Here is a 12,540-nt window from a genome sequence, read left to right as displayed (position 1 = left end):
TTGTGTATGTTACAGTCAAGAAGATCAGAGTGTCACTCTTGAAGATGTAGACACGACCTTCCACACACAGCCCGTCACTTTAATTTGTCTCCAGGAATATTCATTGGGCTGCTTAATATTACACAAAACCACAGTGTGAGCTTGCATGAATATTCATTGTCAGATTGTTTATTGTGTTTAGCCTCAGGCCCTGGCTTCAACTGTCACTGCATCAGACTTTTCTCTGTGTGTGTGTGTGTGTGTGTGTGTGCGCGTGCATACACACGTATGCTTGTGTGCGTTTCTCACGCGTGCGTCGGCCCAACATACCGCGCTTTTGCAATTTTCATCACTTGTTTTGGTGTTTAATGTCTGTGAAGTTGGATTAACGCACGCTCGGTCAAAAAGGCTTTGATGCTACTGGTTTGGGTAGCTTTCTATGTGCGTTATGACGGAGGATCTCCTTTGTAGTCACATGGGAAAATAAATATTTTAACAGACTAACTGCTGAGTTTTTTCTTTCTCCAATTAATTTAAATGGAGCAATTAAGATTTAAATTTCCATAAATAGCTGAGGGAGGGATTGAAGAGTGTGTGTGGGGGGGGGTCTGCCTCTGTTACAGTCAAAAGCCTTGGGATTAACCACCTTCTTAATTATAAATAAAAATATAAACAGTGCACTCTTCCTCAATCCCATTCTGATTCAAACACGTACACAGAAAGATTCCTGCACCTTTTAGCCAATGAATTTAAGGAATCTTCCCACGATTTTCCCAGTCGTTTGGGATAAAGATTTAAGCGTAAAACACATTTTAAGATAAAAATGAATAAAGATTATTGCAAATATAAGGAGCACATTATTGGCAACACATTTTCACAACACAACGTCATATCCAATAGAAATCCCTATTACTTTAAAAATTGATTAACATAAAACGAAATTAAATTTATTCCAACAAATGACCACACACACACAAAATCCTGTGAAAAGTGAAAGAAATGGAGCGCTATAAAAGTCCGGGACCGGGTCTTTGATCACTCACCAGAGAAGAGAAGAGCTAAACACTTCACGAAACAATATCCGCAGAAATCTGGCACCAGCAGATAAACAAATGTGCTTCAGCTTTTCTGGAGTGTGAGGGTAAAACCGTCCTTTAAGGACGTGCTGCCCTCTGCTGGTACACAGATGTGAACGCAAACTGCACTTCAGAGTTTAACCGGCTTCCATAAGACATTGCAGTTATTTTTCTTCTCTTTAATAATATATTATCCATTTTCAAATGAATCAGGAAAATCAATTTCAAATAATTCAGAAAAAATTAATGTACATAACATAAACGTCCAACATATTGGTTAAATAATAAGCCTAAAATAATTTTTTTATAACAGGTTAGTATATATATATATATATATATATATATATATATATATATATATATATATATATATATATATATATATATATATATAGCCAAAAGTATTGGGTCACCTGCTTCTGATGAACAGACCTGACTACTTTAGTAATTTCCACGAGTGCAAATCTTAATATTTATGCATGTAATGATATTCTAGGGAATTGTGTGCTTTTATTTTAGAGCAGTAACTTTTCTGACGTGACAATGCCTCTGTGTATAAGGCAAGGTTTAGAAAAGAAGCATGAAGCCGACTCCTTATCCCAGCTGAACACCTCTGATGTGACTTTAAATGCAGTGCTTCAGTCAAAAACTCATCACCAAACACCAATGACTTGTACATATGGGTGCAGTCTTTTTAGACACTTCCAAAAATGTTGCAACAGAGATGGAAATACAGTTAGTAAACACTCGAATTATGTTTCCATCTTTGTTGCCACAGCTTTGGAAGTGCCTTTTTCTGTTCCAATACTTTTGTCCATATAGTAGGTCATTGTCAATGGTGTTTGGTGATGAGTTTTTGGCTCAAGGACTGCATTTAAAGTCACACTAAAAGATGTTCAGCTGGGAGTAAGTAGTCAGATCTATTCTTCTGAAGGGGACTATATATATATATATATATATATATATATATATATATATATATATATATATATATATATATATATATATATATATATATATATTTTTATATGGCAATACAGTGTATATAAATAAAACCTGAACATAAATGAAACATTAATTTAAAACATTACACTAGTAGCATTTTTTCAATGATTACATGATTTCCAGAGTGCATGAGAATAACAAAAGGTGGAAGGACATGTGTGTAATTTTAACAAATAAAATCATAGATATTATTGCACTTAAAAAAAAAAATCATTAATAGCATTAAAGACTAACATAAAATATAAAAATACTCACTGCAATATTAGATTTAAAATGGAGAAAGTGAAGAAAGAAATAAAGTAAGCATTTCAACTGAAATAGAAAATAAAACCCATTCAGGGATTGTAACTGTATGATTTCTGACAGCAGCGTTGAAAGATACAACGTTCATAACCTAAAGAAAAAAAACAAACTGTAAAAAGTACTCTAAATGACATTAGATTTGAAAGGGAGAAGGAGATGAGGAGAGAAAGGGTTAATTCACAGAGAGTGCACTGAGAAGGAAAATGATCTGCATTACTATGGTGATGATCTAATCTCAACCCTGATTGCCAGGTAATAACCCGTAGACCAAACAAAAGCGTTACATTTGCTTAGATGTGAGAGTCCCATTTAGTTATTGATTCAGCAGTTGATGGGGTGCATCTGCTAAAGGATGTTCAGTGACTGACTAAAATCTTCAAAGTGGATTCTATTGGATATGAGATCTATGGCCTGTGACTGGCATACAAGGAAGAGCATTTAAAGCGAGACCATTAGGCGGTTTGTAGCTCATTCTTAATGATTAAAGTCAAGTGTTGCGAGTCATTCCGTAGAGGATCTGTGCACAAACACACAGTGCGACTCTAGATCAGATCGGTCTCTTTGAGCTCATTAATGCTGCGAGTGTTGTGCTGTTCCTGCTCAGTGCCTCTCACTAGTCATACAGACGATAGCACCTCTCCAGCCGACTCTCTCTCCTTCTTCTCTGCCCTCTCCAGGTCCAGCACTCTGATGGCCGCCTGCTTGGCCATGAGCTGAGCCTGATCGCTGGGGTATGAATCTGCGTCCACCACCCGATACGGGTCGATCTGGAAAGGGCTCTTGGAGAGGACGTCAGCGTAGCGGCGCTTCAGGTCAGGGTCGGGACAGAACAGATATTCGTACACAGCTGCTGCCATTATGCCCCCTATTAAAGGGCCTACCCAGTACACCTGAGAGAGAGAGAGAGAGAGAAACAATAACTCTTGTTCAAATACTGAAACTTTGAGGAGACTTTCAAAACCATTCATTTAACTTAAATAGAAATTTATGTAATTATGTCAATATCGATCTATACATGTGTGTATATATATATATATATATATATATATATATATATATATATATATATATATATATTTTTTTACTTAAATTGTATTCATATTTTGAAAAATATGTCAAGAAATTCATTAATTTCAAATGTATTAAAAATAAAAATTCAGTTTATTGCAATTTTCACTAAAATTGTGTGTTTTAGGATTTAGCAAAAAATAAAAATAATAATACTATGATAGAAATATGACGTTAAATGGATAAATTAACGTTTCAGATTTTGCACTAATATATAATATTCTTTAATTTATTTAAAAGTAAATTGTACTTTTCACTCAAACTGTTAGCTTTAGATATTGAAAAAAACTAAAGAAATGTTATGATGCACAATTAATAAGAAATATTTATAGTTATGCACTGTGTATAATTTTTATGCTTCTCTACTCATAAATACATTATATATTATAATAATATATATTAAATGTATGAATTTAATATTGTGTTACATTAATAAGACTCTGCACAAATAATATTTAATATTTTGTTTTGATAAATTTGTTACATTAATAATTAAACTTTTTACTCACATCACGTTTTTGGAAAAAAAATACAATATTGGGTAATCAACTAAACAAAATAATTATTTAAACATTTCCAGTAAAAATGTATTAAATTTCTGGAAAAAAACAGAAACATTGTCACTTAAGACTTCTGGGCCCTGCTGTATATTAGTTATTCTTAATTTTTTTGTAAACATTACAGCATGAAGTTTGTCTTTCATTTCCTTTATAATTTCGGCCCAGTGATCTTTCCTACGCTTATATCCCCATATATATCAAATATGTGCATGTTATCAGTCTTGACCAGGATATCGACTTCAAAACTGTGCCAAAACTGGATTACTAACTGCTGTGATGACAGAAATAGAAGTGGGTGAGACCACACTGCATAGCACGGGACAGATGCGTTTACCCCTCACAACCCTAGACAGCTCCGAGCAAAACCTGTGCCCAGAAATGCAGTTCATTTGATCTATCTCATTATTTCCAACTGATTATATATATATATATATATACAGTAAAATGATCACCAGCAGCTCTCAGTGTAACCACTCTGGCCTTCACGTGGCTTCACCCCGATGTGTTTCTTTCATTCATAATCTCTAAAATCTTTCATTGATGAAAGTCACACCAACACTTTGAAAAGGGCACCGCGTGTAGCCTGCTACAAGTGCGGTAAACACTGCATGAAAGAAATGTTTTGACCTTTCTAATGTTACAGCGCCAGCGAGGAGACCCTGCATCAAACGTGACGACAGCAGCAGTCACTCAGACGCGCCACTCACGATGATACATAGCGCTTATATGTGCATGTAGGGAGCACACCAGCCAGTGTCATGTACCGGTGTTATTTTGAATGCCACATCTGTCTGGCTTCTGACCGCTGTGCAATATTTCAAGAGGAATGACATTTAAAGCCACAAACTGAAATATATGCACTGGGTCCTGGCAATCACAACCTTTTCGATATTCAGCAGAATCAAGGTTGTACAGTGCAGTTCAACGATCGTTAGGATACACTGATATATTCAATTAATTAAACCAGTATTTCAAGCTTTATGCCAAAGGTCTGTGGTCGGTCGGAGATAAACGCCTTGTTGGTCCAAATATAGTTCAGTCTCAGTGAAACAAAGCCAAAATGTTCTTCTTAAATAAGTTTTGGCATTGAATCAAATTCTTGTCAGCTTCACTTTTATGAAGCACGGTTTTAAAGGCCCCGCTGACCTTCAGTCTTTACGCACATGAATATCACTGTAGGAATTAGCAAGAACTAAACGAGCGTTGTTTATCTAGACGCGGAGGATTATTGTGTAAATCTTACCCAATGGTCCTGCCATTTTGCCATGATGACCGCAGGCCCAAAAGAGCGAGCTGGATTCATACTGGCTCCAGTGTATGGGATCTGAAACAAACAGACAGAACTCGTTACACTTGTTGGGAACTTGCACGAATATTGAAACACAAACTCCACGGAAAAACATGCCAAAAACTCCAAAAGGTTCTTGTAATTAACTGCAGTTTCTAGCTGAAATGAACATCACTGCCAGTAAAACTTTTATTTCTTATAATTATGACTATGGGGCAGATTACTAATTAATATGACTTATTTTCATACGGTTTCTCGCTAAATTCTAAGTAATGACCTCAAAAGACTTTTACCATGTTTTGTTTTTACAATGCATTTTGACATTTGTATCATAACCAGCTCCAAATGCATGGCTTTTCTGACATAGTAAATGTGCTTGATAACGCTCAATAAAACTAGAAAAAGATTAATTGCCTTCATTAACGTCAACAGATTGGGCAAAGACCGGGACGCTTGTGGCTGTCCCATTGACTGCCACACAATTACTATAGGTGCTACATTATTTTCCAACACGATAAAGCATTCAATTTAAGAAAAGCCAACGTGATAAACCAGCTTTGAAATGTTGTTCATCTGAGCATGCTTTTAGCACCACTCACCGGTCATTTCACATCGACGATTTTGCAAAACCTCAAAGAAAGTTTTTGCCAATCAGAAATGCACAAACAGCCTGAGAGAAGATGAAATATAAAGATAGGAAGAATGAGTGAGCTAAGTGACGGCGGTTTGCCTTTTAAAACCATAAATCGGCTCTAAAGGGTCTTAAATAATGTTTGTACCAGTGCCAGGCCTAAATACATGAGGGCACGTAGAGGGCATCGCGCTCTCATGCCAACATCCCTAGCAACACAAATGAGCTTTCATATAAACACCTCATCTGCAGATTCTGCTGGGACTAGTGGCATGGAAATAACTCCATCACTTGGGATTGTAGCTAGGCTACAAATTCTCTAAAGGAGAACTAAGCAGATACACCTCAAGAGGCTAATCTTTATAGGATAAAGATCTTCAAGTACTGCTTAAAAATGCGCTTGACAGTGCAAGATTGAAAATATTATCTCCATATAGTTAAAGCACTCACTGGAAACGCGCCTTGGGAAGCCACTGAAACGTATAGCAATGCACTTTTCCACAGCGCTTTTCTAATGGTGCGATTCATAAAATACTCACAGCGAACAGATGGCCGATGCACACCGACAGACCGATCGCCAGGGCCGACGAACCTTTGAGATCATTGCGTTTGGAGTCACAGGTGGCAAACACGGTGAAGACGAGCTCAAAAGTGATTATGAGCTCGATCACAATCGCATGACCAGTGGAGATTTCGGCATTGACCTGCAGGAGGTGATAGTGAGTTATGTGTAGAGTGAATCTCATCGACCGCTCGCTCGACAGTGTTTTTCAATTATTCTCCTGGAGGCCCCTACCAATTACATTTTAGGGGTCTCATTAACGTGACATGCTTAATTTGAGCTATTGAGTGCTTTACTAATGAGTTTATTTATGTGCACAACCTTCAATCGAATGTCTTAAAGGGATAGTTCACCCAAAATGAAAATTCTGTCATCCTTTACTCACCCTCATGTTATAATGAATGCCTTTTTTTCTGTGGAACACAAAAGAAGACGTTTTGAAATTCGAAATTCGATTTGAAAAGTGTTTTGTGCCCATACAATGAAAGTCAACGGGGTACAAAACAAAAGTGGACGCTAGCCCGATCTCACAGCAATTCATAGATATTTTTTTACGAGGTGGCTAATTAGTACAAGTTCCCCTAAACCTACCTGTCCATACACTTACAATATCGTACAAATAAAGTTGTACGAATTTATAGGAATTAGCCACTTCATAACATACACACGAATTGGTCTTGAGATAGCGTTGGTTCCACAGAAGAAAGAAACGGCAAAAGGTGGGTAAATAGTGACAGTATTTTAGATTTTTCGGTTGAACTATCGCTTTAGTTAAACATACTCACAGAAGTCACTCCCATTCCTCCTCTCACTGATGCTGGCGTCACTCCATACAAGATGGCCGCCCCCACCACCGCCCCCAAACACTGTGCCAACAAATAAAACACACCCTTTGCCAAACTCAGCTTCCGCGTGGCAACCATTGCTGCGGTGACGGCAGGGTTGATGTGGGCACCGCTGATGTGCCCAAAACACTGGACGAGGGTTGCGATGGATAAACCAAAGCAGAGGGAGATGAGGACGAGGTCGGCAGGCGGAGGGTTCTCCTGTGTCGCTGCCCAGTTGATGGTGGATCCCAAACTGAGCAGCACGAATATTATCATGGCTAAAAACTCCCCCGAAACCGCTCGCCAGAATTCTTGAGTCCACACACCCTTGAAGGCTGCCATGATACTGTTATTGCATGAGCAAGACGACACACACCTCCTGAAAAGAACGAAAATGAGAACACGAGAGCATGAGTGAAAATGAGGCTTCTATGTTGCATTTAAAAAAAACAACTAAACAAATTATGTCTGTAATGCGGAGTTGATACTGTTACAAACTGTAGTCAAATTAAATGGCAAAACTTATAGTTGCATAATGTGTTAGATTGAGTACTTTTAGATTACTTTTGCTCAATTAGTTTACTAGTATAAAAACACAAATACATTGTATTTTTTGTTATCAGCTACATAAACATCAATGTTTCCAAAAAGTGCTTTGTGAACAGAAAAAAAATAATTATGGAAAATAAATAAATGTGAATAACAAGTATTCATGTAATCAACATAAATAACTGTAATCTGGTAATAGGTATTTTTTAAATGTAATGTAATTAATTATAAGTACTTTATTTTTGGAATTTGACATACATTACATAATGCATAATGCATATTAAGTACTTATTACGACCCAGCTCAGATTAACTGCATAATAATTTCAATAAAATTTTGAATTTCATTATTATTATTTGGTTTGTCTCTCTTTTGTTTCAGAATTTGAGCTGCATACAGCATCATAATATGTAGAGCATTTGCCACCTCTTACATTAAGAACCAATTTCCTGATAAAAAAAAAAGATAAGATCCAGCATGATTCTGAATGATCCAAAGAGCATCTGGTGCATCTGTACAAAAAGTTGCATGGTCAGTGTCACAAATTGACTTATTCGACTTAAGATCAGTGCAGTACCTGACACAATTTATCAAAGTTTCATGTCATAATCTTTCTTTTAAATGTTTCAGAATCCTAAAACCTCAATTATTTATCATGCAGCGCATTTGTTGATAACCACAGCGTAAGAATACATGAGAGAGAAAAATACACAGGAAAACTATTCTCAATCATTTATTATTCATTATAAAAGATTGTAATAGTGTTTTTATCTCTATCTGCAAGGTTTTAAAGTGTCTCTCCATGCAGTTAATCTGTGCACTCCTTCCAAGTGGAAATTTATCCAATTAGAGTGGCCTCAGTTTCCTTACAGAGATTCCATAGAGCACAGGCTCGGAAAAATTCCAGAAAGAGTCATAAACAAAGTGGATCTATTATTAACCGTACAGCAGCTGTTCAGTATACATCAGAAAAATGCGCATAGAAGCAATGTAGACATCATTAGCGACACTAATTAAAGTGACACACTATAAACAGAAAGAAAGATGAAAAAAACATTGTAGAAAGTGTTGAGGAATATATATATATATATATATATATATATATATATATATATATATATATATATATATATATATATATATATATATATATATATAAATAAATAAATAAAAGATCTGTAAAACTTTCACAGCTTTGTATTACCCACCACTGCCATCAACGTCAATTTAACCATATTGCAAAAAGATTCAAAAGCATTTACATTCCAGCTGGGGGGAGACATATTTAAAGCTCGACCAGCTAAAAAGTAGTCAACGCCAACCAGCTGCTAAACAGAGCAGTCAATGATACCAACTAAGACCAGCACGCTAGTTCACACTCGTTTCATGCAGCTCTGCAAGAAAGCAGCACAAGTCAAATAACAACGCATCAACACTGAGCGACGCAGTTTAAAGTAATCTCTGGATGAGGAGCGCCTGAATCTGTATGAACGATATGTCGGAGATCAAGGGTGTTATCTGGCAGGTGTAGCCTACCCATGCGAACATTTAACCCCGCGTGCTGGAACAACACAAACAGCGCTTTATAAGCCCGAACAACTTACTATCAGAGCCGTATCGACTTACTTACCGAAGAAAGCCACAACTTCTGTTCGGAGCCGAGACCTGCGATAAGGCTTTTCTCATCCCTGAACAAGCATCCTCTCAGAGGGAGAAGTCGACCTCAAGACATTTAAAGCACAGGACCTTGCTGTAGGCGTGATGATCTATTACAGCGCGCCCTCTTTTAATGATCAATATGTGTGTGTGAGTGTGTGTGTGTGTGTGTGTGTGTGTGTGTGTGTCTGAGTGTTCAGCATCTCCTCCCTCTGATTCACACACACGCGTTTCTCCCGTGTTCTGATCAAAACTATTAAGCATTAAATATCGCCGGTACATGTCTTGCCGTAGTGCTTTTCTTGCAATTTTCTTCTCTTCGAGAAACGGGCAGATTAACGCGTTAGCGCTTAAACATTAATTAATTAATGTTTTTTTTTTTTTTTTTTTTTTTTTTTTTTGCACAAACACTACATCTACAGCAACAACAGCAGCAATATAGGCTAAACACATAAAAAAAAACCGGAAAACTTCCAACAATAATGGATAAATATGATAAAATAGGTTGAATTACTAAAATATATGACATTTTACACCCCTATATATATATATATATATATATATATATATATATATATATATATATATATATATATAAACTTCCTTCTTTATCTTTGATCTATAAAGTTGTGTTTTAGGGTGTTTGAACCTCATGCTAAACCGGAAAGCTCATAATAAAAACATTTAAGTCTTAAAAACATCGCTATTCAAATATATATTAGTCCATGAAAAAGTTTCAAGCCTTCAAAACAGTTTATAAAATTTCTTTACCAATGCGTTCCAATCACGTACAGCCTTTGCTATACATATTTCTATTCATAAACACTGTCAAAAAAACCTTTTTTTTTGTTAACAAGCACAATTTCTAATGCTATGTTTAGTTTTGCCATTTCTTAGGAATTTTTTCAGAAATGTACAAAAAATTGTTTAAAAGTAAACCAATGACTTTTTTGTTGTGTTGAACATATTTAGGATTAAGGTGTTCATAATACACACTACAATATACAATATAGTAATCGTGGACATACCTATAGCGCCTTTCCTCTTGCACTCACCTGAATCTGTCCAGGGCTCCACAGCTTGTCATTCCTTCCTCAGACTGACTGGCAGCTCAGTGTGCTTCTCTCTCAGTGTCGTGTTACTGGCTCTTCATGGTCGAATCAGAGCGGAGAGACCACAGCACAGAGATATGAAGCTGTGGGTACAACTGATCTGACAGCACTGACAAGACCAGAGACACGTATCACGCAACTCACGCCTCATTGTATCACACGGCATAGAGACAAGGCCCTATCTATCTATCTATCTATCTATCTATCTATCTATCTATCTATCTATCTATCTATCTATCTATCTATCTATCTATCTATCTATCTATCTATCTATCTATCTATCAGGACTTTCGGTACAGAATAATAATAGGTAAAGCACTTGTCACCTTTGAAATTAAGAATCAATTTCCATCCTTATCATCACATAATGAATTACACTGGTATACCTATTAGTCATATTTAAAGTTTTAATCTGAAATATTGTCAAAGGTCAACAAGCTAAAGAGATGTGATTACATTCTCTGTGATAATCTACTTAACGTTAATTTATAATTTGCATGTAAAATGTCATTTACTTTAAATGTAAATGGATGGCGTCATTTGGTAAATTTCAAATGTTTTCAAATTTCAAATCTTGTGCTCATCAAATTAAAATGCAATTCATTCGTGTGTTGGTAAAAGAGCAGCATATTTATTTTATTTTTTTGGTTACAACACACCTGTCTTGAATCGATCCATTTAAAGGAATAGTCCACTCAAATCATCATTTACATTCCCTCGAGTAGTTTCAAACCTGTATGAATTTCTTTGTTCTGCCGAACACGAAGATGTTTTGACAAAAAAGTTTGCAACCAGGCCATTGAAAAATACTATGGATGTCAAAACAGTCTGGTTACAAACTCTTTCTTTAAATATCTCCATTTGTGTTTGGCAGAACAAAGTAATTCATACAGATTTGGACCTCTTCCAGAGTAAATGATGACACAATTTTCATTTTCAGTGAAAATTGCTATTCCTTTAATGCATCCTTGCTAAACAAAAATATGCATTTTTTTTATTTCTTTCAAAAAAGGCAATGCATTTAGTATTGTTTCTTCCACTTCATTTTAATAATACCACTAATTTAATTGCAAATACGTTATCATTCTGCAGTGGTTTTGTATGTCAAAATTTAAACTTAAACTTAAAAACTTAAAGTTGCTGACAGAAAGCATAATCTACGATAAGATATTTGACTTATCCTTTGGATAGATGATAGGAAGCATGGACACTATGTCAGTTTGGTTGGGCTTGCCTGACGTGCCAGTTTAGCACTTTGTCAACGCTCAGAGACGAGGTCAGCCGCAGATCACACACTACAGTCTTCCACACCTAAAAAAGACTCAGTCATTACAACACAATTCTTTCGTTTTTAAATGACTTTTTTAAAGGTCCACCCAAATTAGTAAATTTAGCCTATGCAACATCTTACTGGCCAGAATTTGACTCAACCAGTGAGGCATCCAAGAAGTCCGGTCCTGTGGATGATGCAAGGATTTGCTATAACGCATTGCGCGATACCCAGGCTATGTATGATACGGAGGAAAAAAGCTCTTAGATTTGTTTCTTGTGCCTGGAGTCAGCTGTAACCACTTCAGACACAAAGCACCAGTCCATTTCCAAGCACAACACCTCCGAGTGCCGTAACCTCACAGAGACACAGTCTGAGAGTGTGTAAAGTGAAGGATAACTCTCTGCTAACTCCCGTGTTAGTTTCATCACATATTGATTGACTAAAACAGCTGACTCTAAAGAAGCTGTGCATGCGAACAGCTGAAGAATTCAGCGTCTTTCTGCCTGTCTGTCAGGATCCGTTGGATTTCCTGGTTGAGGTTGACTGTATTTGTTTAAACAGTTTTTGAAAAGCCTTTGGAGAGAGGAAAAGCCGGTGCAGAAAATGCGGAAGGATTTAAGGTGTTGGAGAGATGCCAGAAGAATCGCCATT

At 36.4% G+C, this 12,540-nt stretch overlaps 1 protein-coding gene across 3 annotated transcripts; it reads right to left on the bottom strand.

Moving 5' to 3' along the window:
- Positions 1-2,091: 2,091 nt before the first annotated feature.
- Positions 2,092-10,892, bottom strand: aqp4 (aquaporin 4). 3 transcript variants are annotated; one of them, XM_043218828.1, is made up of 5 exons: positions 10,560-10,892; positions 7,258-7,678; positions 6,450-6,614; positions 5,235-5,315; positions 2,092-3,253 (listed from the first exon to the last, which is right to left on the bottom strand). In XM_043218828.1, the coding sequence occupies exons 1-5, from the start codon at positions 10,589-10,591 to the stop codon at positions 2,981-2,983; spliced, it is 972 nt and encodes a 323-aa protein (XP_043074763.1). In that variant the 5' UTR covers positions 10,592-10,892; the 3' UTR covers positions 2,092-2,980. The 3 variants fall into 3 exon arrangements, with proteins under 3 accessions (XP_043074763.1, XP_043074764.1, XP_043074762.1); XM_043218829.1 differs by having other exon boundaries at positions 10,533-10,891; XM_043218827.1 differs by lacking the exon at positions 10,560-10,892 and adding an exon at positions 9,479-9,647.
- Positions 10,893-12,540: the final 1,648 nt, after the last annotated feature.

Source organism: Puntigrus tetrazona, chromosome 20 (genome assembly GCF_018831695.1).
Source record: "Puntigrus tetrazona isolate hp1 chromosome 20, ASM1883169v1, whole genome shotgun sequence".
NCBI lineage: Eukaryota > Metazoa > Chordata > Actinopteri > Cypriniformes > Cyprinidae > Puntigrus > Puntigrus tetrazona.
Note: the sequence above shows the minus strand (reverse complement) of the source record. Positions and strands in the feature narration are given on the sequence as shown.